Source organism: Passer domesticus, chromosome 9 (genome assembly GCF_036417665.1).
Source record: "Passer domesticus isolate bPasDom1 chromosome 9, bPasDom1.hap1, whole genome shotgun sequence".
NCBI classification, from domain to species: Eukaryota; Metazoa; Chordata; class Aves; order Passeriformes; family Passeridae; genus Passer; species Passer domesticus.
The window spans coordinates 40929834-40947940 of record NC_087482.1 but is presented as its reverse complement, the minus strand read 5'-3'; the positions used below and the strand labels follow the sequence as shown (position 1 = coordinate 40947940).

General features: G+C 42.3%; 1 protein-coding gene across 2 annotated transcripts; it reads right to left on the bottom strand.

Annotated features, from left to right (window-relative positions):
- Positions 1 to 418: 418 nt before the first annotated feature.
- On the bottom strand, positions 419 to 9849 carry KBTBD8 (kelch repeat and BTB domain containing 8). Of its 2 annotated transcripts, none has more exons than XM_064432977.1 (4): positions 9747 to 9849; positions 8311 to 8521; positions 6585 to 7699; positions 419 to 4097 (listed from the first exon to the last, which is right to left on the bottom strand). In XM_064432977.1, the coding sequence occupies exons 1-4, from the start codon at positions 9760 to 9762 to the stop codon at positions 3634 to 3636; spliced, it is 1806 nt and encodes a 601-aa protein (XP_064289047.1). In that variant the 5' UTR covers positions 9763 to 9849; the 3' UTR covers positions 419 to 3633. The 2 variants fall into 2 exon arrangements, with proteins under 2 accessions (XP_064289047.1, XP_064289048.1); XM_064432978.1 differs by having other exon boundaries at positions 9691 to 9766.
- Between the last annotated feature and the right edge of the window lie 8258 nt (positions 9850 to 18107).

Below are 18107 nucleotides of genomic sequence, written 5' to 3'. Positions count from 1 at the left end.
AGAAACCACAAACAATGCTGGAGCCTCAAAAGCAGGGGCCTCTAGTTTCAGCTCTGCAGCAAGAGTGCTGAGAAATTCAGTGTAAAGGGGGCTGGGGTTTTCCAGCTGTGTTCTCAAGCTGGAAAGCCCCATGTGCCACTCCTGCTGGGATGCCAACAGCAACAAAAGGCATGGAAAAAGGGAAGGGAAAGACCATGTTGCCTGTGTGTAAACAAATCAGAAGTTACACCTGAACAGCCACAAGGAATGAGACAAAAGAACAAAGCACCTTCCACATCAAAATCAAAGTGACATTACACGCGGTGAGGTACAAGTGCAGAAATAGAAGAACTGAACAAACATCAAAAATACATCAGATTAATTTTCAGAAATTTACTAAAATGCACACAGATTTGCCACAAAAACAGTTGAACTCCACTGTATTTCAACAATAGGTTTATTTTAAGAAACATAACATGACATTAAGTAAAAATGCAAAATTGTGCAATTATGGCAAAATGTTTAAAAATCCACACATTTGCCCTCATAGGACTACAGTACTTCTTACTAACATACCTGAGCACTGAATGTTGGATGCCACTTCTCAACAGCCTCACGAACAGGGAGCTCTTGGATCTCTTGTAGAACATACAACACTGCATGTCTGGTGCACCAAAACTGCTTTGAGTTATTCTAAATTTCATTGATGGAAGCAAGTGGAAATTACAAAATGTTTCCTTCTAAAGTAACTAATAATTTTGGAAGAGATTTACACTCACCTAAGTTCTTACAACACTAGAAATTCATTTCATAAAGGGAAATAAACAAATGCAAAAAAAAAAAAAATCCAAATGAGCAAAATGTACAGATCACTGTTCAAATATTATCAGTACCTTTGGTGCAATTATTTTTTTTTTGTGCTGTGCAAGTTTACTTAAGCCTGACTCTAAAGCAAAACTTTACCAGGAATCTGACTTTCAGCATAACGTAGAAGCATTTAAGAATTGGCAAAATGTCACAGCTACATTACTGTCTCAACAAACTCCTCATGCAAAAGATTTAGTATATTCTACTCCCACAGCAATTTCCAGGATTTAGCTTTCAAACACATGACAGACTTGGATCACACCCTCAGTTTGAATGGTTAAACAGAATGGAGATCTTCGTACTTTAGTGCAGATAAACAAAATTAACAAACCTACTGCAGAATTAACCACAGCATATTGTACTTCTATACATCACATGACCAGTCAACTGCTAACTCAATTCTATTTCAGTTTCAAGTAATATATTGAAATTTGTTCTACTAAATAAATATAGATTGTCAAAAAGCAGCAAGAAATCTTGTAAATAGTCAACCAAGCTAAAAAAAAAAAAAAAAAGAAACACAAACAAAGAAACAAGGAAAAAGTTACATAACACTTTGCAAAAAAAATGGTCTTACACACAGATGCAACACTGTTAGGGAGGGTGCTTCAGAAAGCTTGCAGCTAGAGGCCTACAACAGCGCAAAGAGAGCTAGCCAAGGGCTAAGGATCATTAGTTAAACATTAAATTAGTTGTACTTTTCAGAAAACTCCTTATTCTTGGCTATGCATACAGATAAAACTATCCAGAGGAAAACTAAACAAAGAAACGATACACCTCAACACTGTTGGAAAATGCAGTCTTAGCAAGAATTGCCAAATTCAGGAAAAAAACCAAAATGCAGGTGCTCGCATTGGAAGAAGAGTTTGGTGAATCTCTGGAAGATGAGGTATGTAATGCAAAGAGGCATATTTATTTTGCTTTTCATTTCACAGTTTTTTGTTTGTTTCTGCCTCTCAAACATTTTGTGCAAGAATTAATAAATAGAACCAGGCGAGTATTTTCATGTGTTAGGAAGATTCCATTTGGGAACAGGAAGACCACGTAGTAAACAAACATTATCCAAATCCTCAGCCATGCCAGGGGGATAACAATGAGCTGAATATTTGGCTGACTGAAATATCAGCTGTTGAGCCAGATAATGGTAAGCACTTTCAGGCAGTGATGGCCAGTGCCATGTCAAGTTAACTGGTTTACTTAGGTCAACAGGAAAAAACAGGAAAGAGTAAGATAAGTTAAAGCTCTGCAAAAAGCAGAGCTGTAAGAAACCTGGTAAATTACAGCTGATGCAAGTTTTAGGAGTCCTCTTTTCCCTTTTAAATCCAATTTTCACTACTGAAGTAGAGGCTGAACTTCAAACGTATTTATTTTTTAAAAATAAGTTAAATGTTAAATACATAAAGACAAGTGTTGCAATATATTCCTTATTCTGTATTTCCCCTAAGATCATGTAAGCCATGGATGCTTATTGTCAATTTTGCTTTAATACACCGGATAATGCTGACAGCTCAGTAGTGCAATTTTTCACATTATAGGTCAGAAAGAAATAAAAGATAGTTGGGGGCTTGACTGCAAAGAGAAAAGAAAAACAACTTGCAAAGTTAAACCACACTTTTCCAAATCACCAGAGCACATGCCAACTCTGCACATAGCACTGTACTGTAGTGGAGACAGAATGAACACTCCACAAAGAGAAAAAATAAAAGAGAATCAGTATTATTAAGGCCATATCCTGTCACCATTCTGTGCAAGAACACCACTGCAGTAAAAATGTTATGTTAGAAAAGAATCTGATGACAGGACAGGGCCTGAAGACAGACACACACTCCATGGAAAATAACAGGCTGTCTTAAACAGTAGCAGAAGGCTGGCCCAGTTCAGACAAACAAGTATTAAAAATGTACTAGCACCATCAACTTTTGGGTTAAAGCCCTTTACGGGGTGAAAAAAAAAGGTTTTAATCAGTGTTAGAAAAAAAAAAAAAAAGTTTTTACAGCACTACACCTATGTGGCAAAAAACAGGTTTTGGGGTTTTTTCCCCACTATCATTAAGCTCAATCTCAACAAAAATCCACAGACAGGAACTGGTACAACAATATGAACAGGCCTCCATCCGGGGCAAAGGTACTCCACAATCCAATTCTGACTTGAGTTTTTCTCCCAAATTGCAGTGCACAAACAACATCACAAACATCTTAGCAGACTTCAAAAACAGTACAAAAAGAAGAGATCATTGTGAATCAGGATCTATCATTCCTCTCTACGTACTTTCAATCTAAATTAAAAAAAAAAAAGCAACAAAACTTAGTGATATTGCCTCAAATTTTACCCGTATTAAAAAAAAAGAGAAAAAGAAGAAAAGTCACTTCAACACATCTTGGACATCCTTAACTATTAATGCTAGATTTTCTTTCACTGTAGTGCATAGTTATCCTGGCTCTTCCACTTAATTTGCTTTTACCACAAAAAAAAAACCTTTAGTATGACATGATTAAGTGTTTACCAGAAAAAAAATGCTGATAATTGCACTTTGTAACCTCCTTCTCATTTCCCAGGAAAATATCAGTAAATATGAAACTGAACCAACAAGTCCCTCCCCGGACTGCAACCTTTAAAGAGCACCCATCCCCATATACAAAAAACTGTCTGTTTCATCTTACAATAAATACTGACAGAATTTCTTTGTTTTCTTTTAAGACATGTTTTCTCTAGCATCAAATTACCACTGAAATCACTAAGGCCTGTTACTGAAAAAAAAAAAACCAAAACCAACCAAAAAAAAAGAATTTAAATAACTTTCTGAAGACACTGCGGATACAATTTAGCAACAACACATTCAAAATGCCGGCCTAAATCCCAGAGCCTGTCTGGAGTCTCGTAGACTTTCTGCCACTGGTCAGTGACCTCATCGTACTGGTAGAGTGAATTCTTCCTGCTGGTTCTGAAAACGTGTTCTTCAACAGTGACTTGAGTAGCTCTGACAAAGAGATGGAGTTTGTTTTTGAGGAGAACCAGTTTGATGTATGGGTTGATGGACTGGTCGCAGGGGAAGTCTTTCTTTCGAGTCCACTTGTTCTGCTCGATGTCGTAGGCCTCGACGGTGAACATGCGCTGATGGTTCCCACACGTGCCAGCTATGTAGTAGATGGAGTCGTTGTACACTGTTGCCAAGCCTTGGATTCTAGGCACAGTCATTGGGGTCAGAAATCCCCAGTAATCCTTCTGAGGATCGTAGCAAAGGAAGAACTCCCCTGAAAAGAGAGGGAAAATGAAACAGAGCTCGTGCTTTGTTTCCCGACCAACAGTTCTGCAGTAATTGAGCACCCAGGTATGTTCTTCCACAGACAGAAACACTCTGAATTTTCTAGAGCCCGGATCCCAAAACAAACACCCCAGCACCATCAACTGCTTTCCTTTTAGTGCTTTACAAAAATATTAATAGCATGACTAAATCCTACTCTGAGTTTCTATTTCAGCTGAAGCAGAGAGAATTTGAAGCATATTTTACACAGAAATATGTGTAAACACAAATTAGACAGTTCACAGAGTTTCCAGATATCCTAGAAAGAAACACATTTTACACAGCTTCTAGGTATCCTAAAAAGAAACACATTTTACACAGTTTCTAGCTATCCTAGAAAGAAACACATTTTACACAGTTTCTAGCTATCCTAGAAAGAAACACATTTTACACAGTTTCTAGCTATCCTAGAAAGAAACACATTTTACACTGTTTCTAGGTATCCTTCATTACTTCCAAACCACGCCTTTTAACCTGGGACAAAACCTTTCAAGATTCCAGTCTTGAAATATCTGAACTATGTTTGTTTTATTCTTTAACATCTTCACAATGTGTCATCTGCAGATGGGGAGTGTCACAATTATTTGCTCAGGTTTAGCAGCTTTCAAAGCCTGAATTCTGTCATACATTTTGAAGCTACTGGTATCAGGTGGCTGGGTTACACATTTAGGCTGATTTGTTTAAAAGGAGGCCAGGTGAGAACCTGCATGAAGCTACTGATTCATGGTTAGGTTTGTGGTTAGGTTATGAAACACCTCTGCTGCTCAGAGCACAGAGCAGCAGCTACAGACTGCAGATAAAGGAAGTTCAGATCACCAAAAACTCGTGCTCTGTACATTTCATGAAAAGAACACAGATAAAGGCCACCTTGACTTTTTTAAAGTCCAGTGGGAGAAGGGCCTTACTTCTGCCAAATACTAGCAGAATTCAAATCAAACATGATTTCACCAGGCTATCTTAACAATTTTAACCAAGCTGTTGTGACCAAACACCTCAAGTATAACAAAGAATGCAGAAGTGAGACAATAAAATTGGTGGAAGAGAGTTTAAGTCTTACAGATAATACTAATTTTGATTATTCAGTTTTGTTCCACAGTGCAATCTCCTGTGACTGACCCTAGCATTCCACAGGCATTTTCACACTCTCATCCATTCTTATTGACTACTTCTAACTTAGGAGTTTTCCCTAGCAAAATTACTAAAAGCTCACCTCTTTGTACTACAGCACAGCTCAATCAGGGTTTTGTCTACCTACCCATAACACTGTTTTTCAGAATTTGCTGGTTAGCACAGGAAGTAGCTTATTTGTTTGAGCAGTCACTTGTCACTTAAAGCAATGAATCACAGAATCTGTGCAGCTAAAATTTGTGAATGAGGTGCACTGTTATTCTATAGGTTATAATATCATCCACCTTTGATGAGTTCTAAGAAACACTAAAAGAACAAATACTAAGTTCAGTATTCTTCAGCATTCCTTTCTAAACACCTAAAGCAGACATCTGAGCCAAGAGAGACTTAAAGAACTTTTTAGCACAACAGAACTATTTAAGGCCACAACCAACAAGAGTGGAATACAGAAACAATGGGAGAAGAAAACTGCAAGTCACATGGAAGACCAGGAATGCAAAGTCAAGAAATAATGTTAACCTCTTCTGGTAAATAATAAGGATCTTACAGTATTCTCTATCCTGTTTCTTCCCCATGGTCCAGCTTTTTATGGAAGTGACCCAAGTAGGAGCTGGTGTGATCTGAGACCCCAACTTGTGCAGGTGTTCACAGAGGTGGCCCTCAGCAAAACAGAACTGGGACACCTCCCCCTCCCTCCTTCTTCCCACTTTGTGGGCCTCTTAGCACAGCCTCAGACCAGCCTCAGCACTTTTCAGTGTGCACGGAATGTAAAGCAGTACTGTAATTACTGACCAAAGAAACTGAGTTAACTAAGAGAGAGCTTTATCTCTTTCTAGTTTCTCATATGACTTCAGAAAGCAGGGCAGGGCAGGGCAGGAAGTGACGGCTTAGAAGTCGTTAATCACTTTTACAAGTCACCAAGAATAAAGACACCAGGAATCTTCTCAGCTTTAGCCAAGTAAAATGCAAAGTGCTTTTTCACAGGACAATATCTTTTCTGCAATGTTGGTGCATTTCATCCAGGTAAAGATTTAACAAAGAATTTTCAGAGTTAATTTTAAAACTGTATTGTTGACTCAGAATACCAGCAAAAATGCCAACTTTGCAATAACTCAGCACTACAACTCAGTGACACATTCCCAGGGCACGAGAATTCAAGCAGCAACCTCCCTCTTCCCAGTTCCCCCCCTCTTCCCTCCCACCCCATTGCCCAAGGGGTTTTTCCAAATTGCTTAAGAAAACAGAGACAGTCAGAATGAACAATCCCCACTTCCAATAAAGCACCACAGAGGCAGTCAAACCACCTTACCCTGTAAAACATAGATGTTATCCTTATACTCCACAGCGCTGTGGAACTCCATTGCCACGGGCATGGGGCACACAGCTGTCCAGCAGTTCTCCCGGCTGTCGTAGCACTCCACAGACTTGAGGGAGTTCCGCCCATCTCCTTCATAAACTCTCCCCCCGATGGCGTACAGCTTCCCACAGCAGTGAACCAACTTGCAGCCTATTCTGGCCCGCAGCAAAGGAGCCTTGGGAATCCACCTATTGCCAGAGTGATCGTACATCCAGAAATCACTCTCGGCCCGGTGGTCGATGGAGACCTCGCTGCTGCTGGGCCTGTACCCACCCGCAATGTAAATGTCGTTATCAGGAGACACCAGAATTCCCACCTCCCTCAAGTCATTTGGTGGCTTGCATAGTTTAAACACTCTCCCTGTGACCGAATCTAAACAAGGCACTGTTTGCTTCTTTCCTGAGTGTTTGTGGGCAGCATCGAAGCATATGATCATTTCGGAAGCGGTCATTCCAAGCCGTTGTGTGTAGCCATTGGCACTGGGCTGTCCCTTTTGTACACAGCTTTTGGCCATTGCCTGTGCAAACACGGGAGGGATTTTCTCTAAAAATGTCTCGTCCAACAGAGGCATACGGATGCATTTGGCAAATATTTCTGGAAGGTGCACTTCTCTCTTATTTTGTTCGTGCTCAAACCACCTTATAATGCTCTCATAAACATGTTCTTCTTTATCTACATTTAAGTCATCACTGTTGAGGATACTTATCAGTTGGTCTTTTCTCAACTGAAGAAACTCCTGCTCTTTGGTGACACTCAGAAACTTCTTGCGAATGTAGTCTTGTGACCTGTCCTTGAGTTCCTGATGACCATAGTGATCAGCAAAGATGAACACCCCAATGGAGTTCTGCGGGTCCAAATGACTGATCATGTATTTAGCACACTGGTCTTGTATGGAAGGGATCTGGAAGATACTGGCTGCAGTGAACAAAGCTTGAACGTTGGCCTCGGTCAGCACTACTCTGGAGGTATATGCATAGTTCAACACTAAATGCATGGACTCGGCCTCGACGCCGACGATCCGCACTTCCTTCTGCGTGCTCTCGGTAAGGCCGCTCGTGAACATCGATCTGCAAAGCAAACACCCAGCACTGTGTCTGCAACCAGCTCCAGGCTTCAAGTGACATTTACTGTGCAGCCAGCCCCACTGCGTTTGGCAGCACAAACACATTTATCACAGGTTTCCTGTTGGGGTACCTAAATTTGAGATCATTTCTACACTTAATTAAGGAACAAGTTCCACTTTTGTTTCAGTGTCTCACTAACCCCACGTTAAAATTCACTGAGTTTACAAGCAAAGGTCTTGACATAGCCAAGTCTTTGCATTCAACCTCCAACAAGTTATTTCATATGCATACTCTAGCATGCGAAAATATGTAACTTGAGAGGAAAACAAACAGTTTCAATATGTTCTTACTGTATCTCTGATACTCTCAGTACTGGGGGCAGTTTTGCTTGGCTTAAAATTGTGTGACATTGTCTCCAATGAAACTTTCCTTTGAGAAACAGACACAGATAATTCATTGACCTTAAGAGAACAACAATCTTTACTTGCTAGGTGCTCTATATTATCTATAAACACACAGAAGTTACTTTCATTAACTGAAAATCTAAAAAAAAATCATACCTATACTAATATTCCATCTGCTTTGATCCCCACTAGAACAATGGATGGTTTTACCTGAAATAAGGACTGATTGCAGCTAGAACATTCCTGTGACAGGAGAATGTTTTCCCATGATCCACTTCCACCACAATATCTGTCAGCTGTCCTTCATCATACATGGTCTTCAGCTGTTGCAGGATACTACAAGCATGGAAGGGGTCCATTCCACTGGAGACTTGGCTTGAGGGAGGGACTCCGTTCAGCGTTTGTGAAAACTGACTTGGTTCTACAAAGGAAAATCAAAACTTTAACAGAAAAAAAAAAAAAAAAACTAATAACAACAGAAACAAAACGCCTCCAGAAAACAATACACTTGAGCCAAAAAACCATGCATAACCAGGAATTAGCACAAACTGATATTCCATATTCAGCATCACCATCCCTCAACAGCAAGCCAAACACTGTCAATGGTGAGTAAATACATAAAGAGACCTCAAAGAGACCTTTTCTTCCTTTTCACACTGTACGTGTCAGTTACTATTCAACTACAAAGTTTATACCCCTATAAAGTTTGTACCCATTAAGGAAAACAACACAAATAGTTCATACAACTGGGGAAGGGGAAATCCAGTCAAGAAACACAACACTTATTGACCTGTAAAATGAAAAGGGACACAGAGGAATGAAATAAATCCCCAAAGTACCCCACCATTACACAAGCCTGTATGTAAATATTTAACTTCACATTGAAACAGGAACTGCCTCCTGCCTTACACAAGTAATGGTTGGAGCAGAGGCTCATGAAGAAACAGCCCTACAATAAGTCTTAACTTAAACAAATTTGTAGATAATTACATGTTTTCTCTACAACTAAAACAGAATTATAATTTGAAACTTCTCAGGTGTGAAGGAGCTCATATATCACCGTGGAAACATATTTAGTAGAGCACATGCTGCTAAATAACATGTGATAAGCCTAATGAAGTAAATCCCAAAGTGAAAATTGAGCAAGAGCTCAAGCACAAAAATCTGTTTCGTAATAGCACCAAAATATTTACGCAACAAAAACAACAAAGGAGAGCTCAAAAGAAAAACATTAGGTGGCCAGAGCTGCAAATCAGGTAAAGCTGCTGACTGCAACAGAGTGCTTCCAACAAAATTTAGGCAGCACAAAGGGGCAGAGAGGAGGGAGAGAGCACACCCATTCTCACAGAAGCCTTTCACCGAGCCCACTCGCCTCTCCCCTCCCGCAGCAGGGGGGTCCCTCACGGGACAGCAGCCTGGCACAGCACACCGCCTCGCCAGCCCTGTGCCCTCACGCCATCACCTCCCTCAGCCGAGCAGCGCTGCCCTCCCAGGGCCCCCTCCCCGCCCGGGCACCCCTCACACGGCGCTCCCCCGGCGCAGGCCCGAGCCCCCTCAGCGCCCCCCAGACCCCCTCAGCACACAGGGTACCCTTCGCCAGGAGCCCGCCTCTCGCAGCGGGCGCTGCCCCGGCGCCCCGCACCGACCTCCCAGCGCTGCCATCCTGGGCCCCGCTCGGGCAGCGGCTCCGGGGGCGGCCCGGCAGGAAATGTCACCGCGCCGCTTCCCCCGCTCACCGCCGGCCGCGCACCCCGCAGCATCGGCAGCGCCCATTGGTCGCTGCCCCCGCTGCCTGCCGGGAAATGTAGTGCGGGCCGGCAGGACTTGGCGCGCGGGGCCTGCCGGGAGTTGTAGTCCCTCCGGAGCGGGATGCATGGGAGTTGTAGTTCTGGAGGGGAGGCGGGCCCTGCCGGTCGCGTAGCAACGAGGCGGCGGCGCCGGGGGCGAGCCGCCATTTTGGGCCCCGGGGCAGGGCCTGGCGGGCTGTGTGGGGCCTGTTCCCTCCCCAGCAGGGACACCGGCAGAAATGGCCTCTCCAGAGGATAAATTACCCCTCCGCCCCCAATCCTTGCACTTCTGCTGAGCTCCTGGGGCAAGCCCTCGCTGAGGGGAGCGGAGGCGCTGAGAGCCGGCAGAAAGGGGCGCAGAAATGCCGGCCAGGCCCCTAATGCTGCAGGGGAGTGGTGAGGGGCAGAATGTGAGACCCACAGGCTGAATTAACCCCTAATAGAGCCCAATAGTCTGCTACTTGGTCTGAAAAATTGTCACACCAGGAATATTGTGACTTTTTCCAGGGTTGGTAACCCCAGCACGCTGTGGGCAGCCCAGATCAGCCCTACCTGTCCCACAGGGACAAGTGAACATTTTGTTGCCCCTGACCCTTAATATCACATTTCTCTCTCCATCCCAGAGGTGATAATCACCAGGTTTTCCAGTTTTCTAAAGCAGTTAGCTACTGGTCTCATTCTTGGGACCTGTGTCATTCTCAGGAATTTGCTGTGGAAGCGGTTTTGAGGTTTTTCCTTTGTGAAACACAATTAACGAAGAATTAAAGAATGGAAGCATTGCATGGTCTCATTCTTTGGACCTGTGTCATTTTCAGGAATTTGATGTGGAAGACGTTTTGAGGTTTTTTCCTTTGTGAAACACAATTAATGAAGAATTAAATAATGGAAGCATTGCGAAATTGTGTCTATTTTTCCTGGTTTTACGCAAAATAGATTTAATACAGCTTCACAGCTTTTAGCTGGGAAGTTTTGTTCAGAAAAATTTAAATAAAAAAAAAAAAAAACAAAACCAATTTGAATAATATTTTTTAATTAAATTCCCATTAACTCCAGAAATGAGTAGCCTGAGTACACGAGCACTTCTCCAAAGCAGGTGACTTTCAAGGCAGTGCCACCCCACTGGGTTTAGTTTTGCTTGCGAGGCACAGCCTTCCCCTCCCTCAGCAATTATCAGGGGTGTCCAGGCTGCTCCGATGATAATGCTGCACAACGCAGCAGCGATGGAGACTCTGATGAAGGAGGTGTAAAAGAAAATAGAACTTCACGTCTGCAAATCGATTCTGCAGTTTTCCAATTTCCCCGTTCAGCAACAGCACGGCCTGTGAAATTGTCCCTAGGAATCTGAAACGGAGGGATGGAGAATTCCTCTGCTCCTACCCTTTAGCAAATGACATTGCCTGATACAGTTCATTTCCTTCAGTGTGGGCGCGTGGGCCGGGCTGGATCACTGTTAAAATGCAGAATCCAAATGTAGAATGTTTTTTAATACAAATCCCACACTGAACTGGCTCTTTGGAGCGTGAACCTTTCTTGAAATATCTTACCTTTGGATGGTTTTTGGTGAAGCAAGCAAATTGCCATGCAAACAGGTTTAGATGTGCTTTAAGAGGTATCAAGAGCAGCACTTTTGCTGAGGCTGAAGCCTTTCTCAAGTGGAATAACTCCATCACCCTCTCCCCTCCCTGGAAACATCCATCAGCACTCCTAGGATGCAGCACCATGGAGCACTGCCATGGAACTCTGGGTTTTTCACCCAGTTCTGCATCCTGTTCCCTGGAACTCTGAAGGGCACAATGAGATGTGTTGCCTGTGCAAGCTGCTCTGAAATCCATGACAGTCACACACCGTGTTAAAGCTTCATGTAAATGGCATTTGCCTGGCACACAAATATTTGAGCCTGTTTTTTCAGAAATCACAAGATGCTTAAAGGATTCCATCTCCCTTCTGCTGCATCATTTTCTTTCTCCTGTTGTTTGTCTGTGGAGTGATGCAGGCTCATACTTGAATGTAGAAGTGAAAAATTGGGTTCTTAGCTTGATGCTGCCACAAATTTCTTCATGCTGTTGATCAAATAATTTGATTTCATAAATTCTGGCTTTCCAGGAGACCATGGAATAGACATATTCATGTATATCCTTTTATCTTATAATAGTTTTTGGTATGTATTTTAATAATTCTTGGTTGTTTTTTTTTTCTTTTTTCTTTTTTTTTTTTTAGTTGTTTTGTCAGCAATGCACTGAAACCTATTTTATTTAGGATTTTGCAAGAATTCAAAGTCCTTGCTATTGAAGGACGAGGATGCTTTCACTTGTGCTTTAATTTCACACCTAATTTATCATTTCTGCAGATAGAGCTTGAAAACACACACGTGGTGGTGAAATTTTCCCATTTGATATTCCAAATGTTCAAAATAAAAATGAAATTATGTCAACTGATAAGGAACAAACAGTCTGTCTGTCTTTTATAAGTGATTAGAGAGATTGGACTCTTTATAAACTCACAATTGGCACTGTGTATTCTGGGATTCTTGCCTTCAGAATAAAAATGTCTTTGTCATGACCCCAAGAGAGAAAAGAGGAAAAGGAAAAAATTTCAGGGGAAAGTGAACAAAACACAAACTTTTTCAGATATTTGAGAACTTAGAAGATATCCATAAAAAGAGTTTGGGCAAACAATGAAGTTATTGAAAAGGTTTTCCTTTGTCATTGCACCTGCAGAACAAGTTAATTAGAGAACTGGTTCATCTGGTTGCCCTCAGCACAGGGGCAGAGGGAACACTGTACCTCTGAAATGGCTGGTTTGGGGCACCTGGGAGGAACCTGCCCAGTGCTCCTGCTGCACGAGGGAGGGTGCACAGGGCACTTCTGGAGCAGGCAGCTCTTGCCACACATTATTTGGTGTGTAGGAAACTCCCCATATATTCTCCTGTCAGCAAAATGAAGATAAGAAATGCAACTGGACCAAAATTCAAAGAAAATGTGAACCAGGGTTGCAGCTTTAAAAAAGAACAAATTTTAATTCACATCAATATTCCCATTTTTGTTTTGGATATCATGTTTACTTTAAAGTTGTAGGAAGAGATCACTGCATCCTGTTTTCCTTTTTTTTCTTTGCCCTTTTTTCTGTTTTTTCCACTGAAAAGAGGGCATTGTGAAGGAAGGCACAGCCTTCCTATATATCCCCACATGTAGCCTGCAAAGAGAAAACCAAGAGCTGCAGAAGCTCTTTAGTTTTTCTTGACAACATTATGAATGGTGGCATTTTTCATGACTCTTGAGTTTAAACAAGCAAACAAAAATCCCACCAAAATAACCCCACAGTGATTTCCAGCAAAATTGTTTACCTGTAAAATTTAAATGTGAACTAGTAAAAAAAAAAAAAAAAACAAAACAGTATTACTTGCTAACTCCCAAATATGTCTCAATTACTGTTTCCTCTTTTTTAAGTTATTTGTACCTGTTAATTTGCACTGTGACACTGTGAGAAGCAATAGAGCTGATGCAGCTCTGAAAACCCCTCATATTTTAATTGGAAAAATCTTGATATTCACTGTGGAACAATCTAACCTTGAAAAACAATCTTTTACTAGGTTGTCTTTAATGCATAAAACACTGCTCATTTTCTGCAATTCTGTCACCGAGGGGCACATTAATTTAGCTGCACAATAATTTAATACATCGATCCATTGATTGGAGCAGAGAGGTTTTTGTTTAGCGGTTCCAAGAAATCACACATTTCTTGCAGAATCCGTAAAAAGACACTTCTGGCTGCAGTTTAAGCAGGGGGAATTGCAGATCATGAGGGAAAGTTGCCCTTCAAAGGCGATCGATCCCGCCCCACTGAGCACAGTGGGGGCTCCATCAGGAGAGAGGGCAGGCTGGCAGGGGGCAATTAATGGGGCAGATATCGGAGCGCTTCCCTGATTACCCCATGCCGGACCGTGGGCTCGGCCGTGCTGAGCCAGGCTGGTAGAAACAAGAACCCTGATGAGATATGGCTCTGCTAATGTCAAGAAGTGCCACTTCCTAGCAGCAGGAGCAACTTTATTGAAACCATCTGTTGTTTTGGAAGACACATGTGCGCGCACACACGTACTTCCTCCTCCCAAAGTCTTTAACCTTTCTGTTAGGGCTGAGATCGCAGAGCTAATCCCTCCTTAATCTCACAATGACAGGCTCTGCTGCGGTCAGCAAGTCCCAGCAGCTGCTACAAACTGGGGTGACTGGTGCCATTTAGGTGACGTGACAGTGATGTATCCTGGAGCAGTCACTGCAGAGCAAAATAGCCATTCTTCCACTGTCAAAATAAAGTTTGGCAGGAGTAGTGTGTGATTACCAGCAGCCTCAAAGAGAAGGATGGGGTACCTGCACCGAGACAAGAGCTCTGTACTCAGCTGGATCTCACTGCTCTGTGCAACACAAGGAACAGGAAGAGATTCAGTGAGTTTGGTCCACCTGAAAAACTCATTTTTCAGCAGGTATAACCCAAAGCCATCTGAAGGACACAGCCCTGTTCCAACTTGTCAAGTCTCTAATCATCAGTTTTATGGTGCTCATTTCCTTAAGACACCAGGACCCTCAAGCTTCTCATGGCTGTGTTAGAGGTGAGCATCAGAGCCCAGGCTGCCAGCAGAAAATGTGGCACTACCAGAGCATCCTCTGAGACTGAATTACCTCCAACCTATTTGCAAGTAAAGTATTTTTGTTGGTCTTTCATGCATATCTGTGTGCTTATTTCTTATTCCTAAAAGTGGTGTTTAAAAGCACCACTTAAAAAATAACCAGCTCCCAGCTCTTTGGATCAAACACTGCTCATCAGACCCAGAATCTCCCAAGTCCCTCCCACTCACAAACATGACCCATATCCCCCAGCCTTCCTGTAAAACAAGCCACACACAGATGTCAAATAATGCCCCATCCAGAGCAGGAAAAGGTGTGTTTCTGTCCTTGTCTCCAGGATTTGAACAAGTGGTTCAATCTCATCTCTGAGCCCTTCTGGCTGTGTCCCCTCTACTTCCAGGCAGCCCAGATCAAACCCTTGCAATGATGGAAAAGGTGAGAACAGAGAACAGCAGTGATGTCTTGCTGCCCCTTCTTTCCTCCATCCATTTTTGCTTCTGCCTGCGTGTGTTACTGAAACTCTGCAGCTTGCATGGACAAACCCAGAGCAGCCTCCACAGAAATATGTCACTGCTGGCCTGACCAGTGACAGCAAAGAGCTGGGACTTCAATGCACTGGATGCAAACTGATCTCGCTGTGGTCAGAATGTGATTCAGCTGTGGGAAAGGTGCAGCCACTTCCTGAAGAGCACAGATGGGTAGAGAAAGGTGAGAGCAAAACTAAAGTGCCATTTCTGCCTGACACAAGCCAAGAAAGGCAAGAGCAAACTAGCTTTCCTCCTTAATTGTGGGAGCCAGTGAAGCCAGAGGGGTCATTTAGCAGGAAATAAACTTGAATTACTCAACACCATCCTGTATCTCTGGGCTGTTCTGAAGTTATCACTCAGAGCTGGTGTGTTTTTGAGTTCTTCCTCTCTTCAGTAACTTTTTTTTTTTTCATTTTGAATAATTTGAATATAAAACATGCAATCCCCAGAGCTGCAATAGGAAGGAATGTAGCATTCTTCTTCATCCTTTCAGCCTAAAGAAAACTGGAAGCTTAATACACTGGAGTTCTTTTTAAATCTCAGAAGTCCTGTAGCTTTTTAAAAACAAACATCTCAGACCTCTAACTTTTAATGGCTATTTTGAGTCAGTACTGTCTGAAAAGGTGGAGCAGTGTGGTGTTACTCATAATGCAGAAAGGTAACAACCAGAAACAATCTTAATCCTGGAGAAGGTCATGGATAGTGTGGCCATTTTGATAATAGAGGAAAGCCCCATTTGTCAGCTTCCATAAGGGAATAGTTTTAATACAAGGCATTAGTTTATTATTTTAAAAATAATGAAATAATGGGTGTTTTACAGATACCCCAATCGCTTCCGTTATTTACTTGCCCCATCCAAATTCAATTACATCATTTGTATTCTATTACAATTATATTCAGTTTGGAATATTTAACTGTAAAACTTCAGTTTATTGGCAATTTTTACTTTCTCCTTGTTGTCAGTATCTTTATTATTGAATGGTGGGACACTGAGCTTGAGGTCCAGAATGAATAACTGGAAGTCAGACAATGGCTGGATTCCTAGAAATTATGTGCAAATACTGCGTTAGAATGTACAAAAAGGAAGATGACTGATTCTGAAATCTAAAGCAGCAAGATGGATAATGGTCTTTTCCATCATTTGATCCCCAGCACCCACAAATAAGGCCACGCAGGTTTTGCTCACTCATTCTTTCCCCAGATAAGGTTGTGTCCAACTGCAGCCACTCAGCTGTAGCCAGGGAGATGCGAGCAACATTTGGGCTGTGTGATGCCAGCTGGGATACAGAGCTGCCACCCAGTTTGGGCTCCTAAAACCAGTGACAAAGCTGCTTTTATGTCCCTGGGCTTGTCACAGTGTACCTGACTGCACTTCCCCACAGACCCTGCCCCTGCACCTCTGAAGCACAGGAGCCCTTCCAAACTGAATTCTCCTCTACAAGCCTGTCCTAATCATCTGTGGGAGATAATTGCCAGTTTCAAAGGCCATTTGGAAAAGTGCCTTTTTAAAGTCCTGACATGGCACAGCTTCAAAGCCTGGAGCTGGGTTCCACATACAGGAGGCCTTGAACTCTCCCTGGGCAGCCCACTTTCATATCCTCTTGGATGGAGCCCTTTCATATCCTCTGAGCTTATGCATTTCATGGTAATAAGCTGTGGGATTTAACTGTGCTGAGACAACATGCCTGCTGCTTAACCTAGTAGAATAAAGAAGAGCTTTCCAAATAAAAATAGTTAAGATGGAATGGCTTGTATTATACTGAGAGCTGGCAGAGCATTCACTTTTTGCTGTTGGGTAGCAAGGGGAAGGCTGTCCAAGGTTTCAATTCTGAAACCACTACCTTGACTTGTAGATACCTTGTATCTACTTTCAATTCCAAAAACCACTGCCTTGACTACTGCACATCCCTAGGGTGTTTTGATAAACTGATATAAAAATAAAAGTAGAAATTCATATATAGATATCTGTGTTATCCTGCTGTAACATCCATCCATGTTTAAACTTAATTATTTTGGTCTGCTACACAAGTTTAAGAGCAAACACTAAAGGCCACATTGGAATTGAAAATCAGGATTCTTATTTATTCATTTTCCCCAAGTCACATGCCAGGCAAGCAGAGGACATACAATTCCCACAGGGAACCCAAGACAGTCACACTAGGAATCAGGAAAGCACCCACCCTGGAGGATCCATCACGGCTATATCTGCACTTTTTAAAAAGCCTGCTTGTGCCTCCAGGACTGAGCCTGCTGATCAGCCAGGTACAAACTGGTCTGGCTGTGTTCCCATGGGCTCCTGGTGAAATCCTCAGCGGGCTCAGCCTTCCCTGCCCACACCTGGCTTGGGAAGGGCTCCTGCCCTGCAGGGAATGACCTTCCTCTCCTGCTGCCCCAAACAAACAGGAAGGGAAAACTTGGCCACCACGAGGAGCAGGGCAGGGAAGGAATTGAAGGGCAGGGAAAAGGGAAAGAATGTCTTAACTCATTTTCAGATTTGTCATGCTTGCTTGTCATAAGCATGAAAAACTCTGACTTTGGTTCTTTTTCTAATAGTAGCAATAGTACAAATGGAAATAGTGCTAAAGGTACAAGGTACAATGCATACGAAGGTACAATAGTGCTAAAAGGGAAAGTCATTTCATTGCCACTTCCTTCTTGCAGAGACTGTTCACATTTCAAGCATGCGCTGTGCAGGCAAGATCTCAGGGCAGTCCCTCTTATTCACCACTCTTTTTACATTTCAAATCAGGAGAAATTAAAATTTTCCTCTATTTGCCAAAGATGGCAATTGCACTTTGGGGACCTGGTAAGACAATAAAGTACCATTTTTAGCAGCCAGCATAGCCACTCAGCTAAAAGATTCAAATCTATATCAAGAATTTTATAAATTAAAAAGATTAATCTTTTTATCATTAAAAAATTTTAAAATCAGTTCTGTCATAGTCAATATGAATATCCCTTGGAGGCAAAGGAAGTGCTGGGAGAAAATTCACTATAAGCCAGACACTTCTCCACAGAGTAGTGGAAATGAAACTTGGGAGGGAACTTAGCTCTTTCAGTGACTGAAATATCAA

What these genes read in the sequence shown, in the direction of transcription:
- KBTBD8 (XM_064432977.1), bottom strand. An exon ending in GCAATCAGTCCTTATTTCAG is followed by an intron (nt 7,700 to 8,310) that starts GTAAAACCATCC and finishes TTTGCTTTGCAG; the next exon opens with ATCGATGTTCACGAGCGGCC. An exon ending in TAACATCTATGTTTTACAGG is followed by an intron (nt 4,098 to 6,584) that starts GTAAGGTGGTTT and finishes CTCTCTTTTCAG; the next exon opens with GGGAGTTCTTCCTTTGCTAC.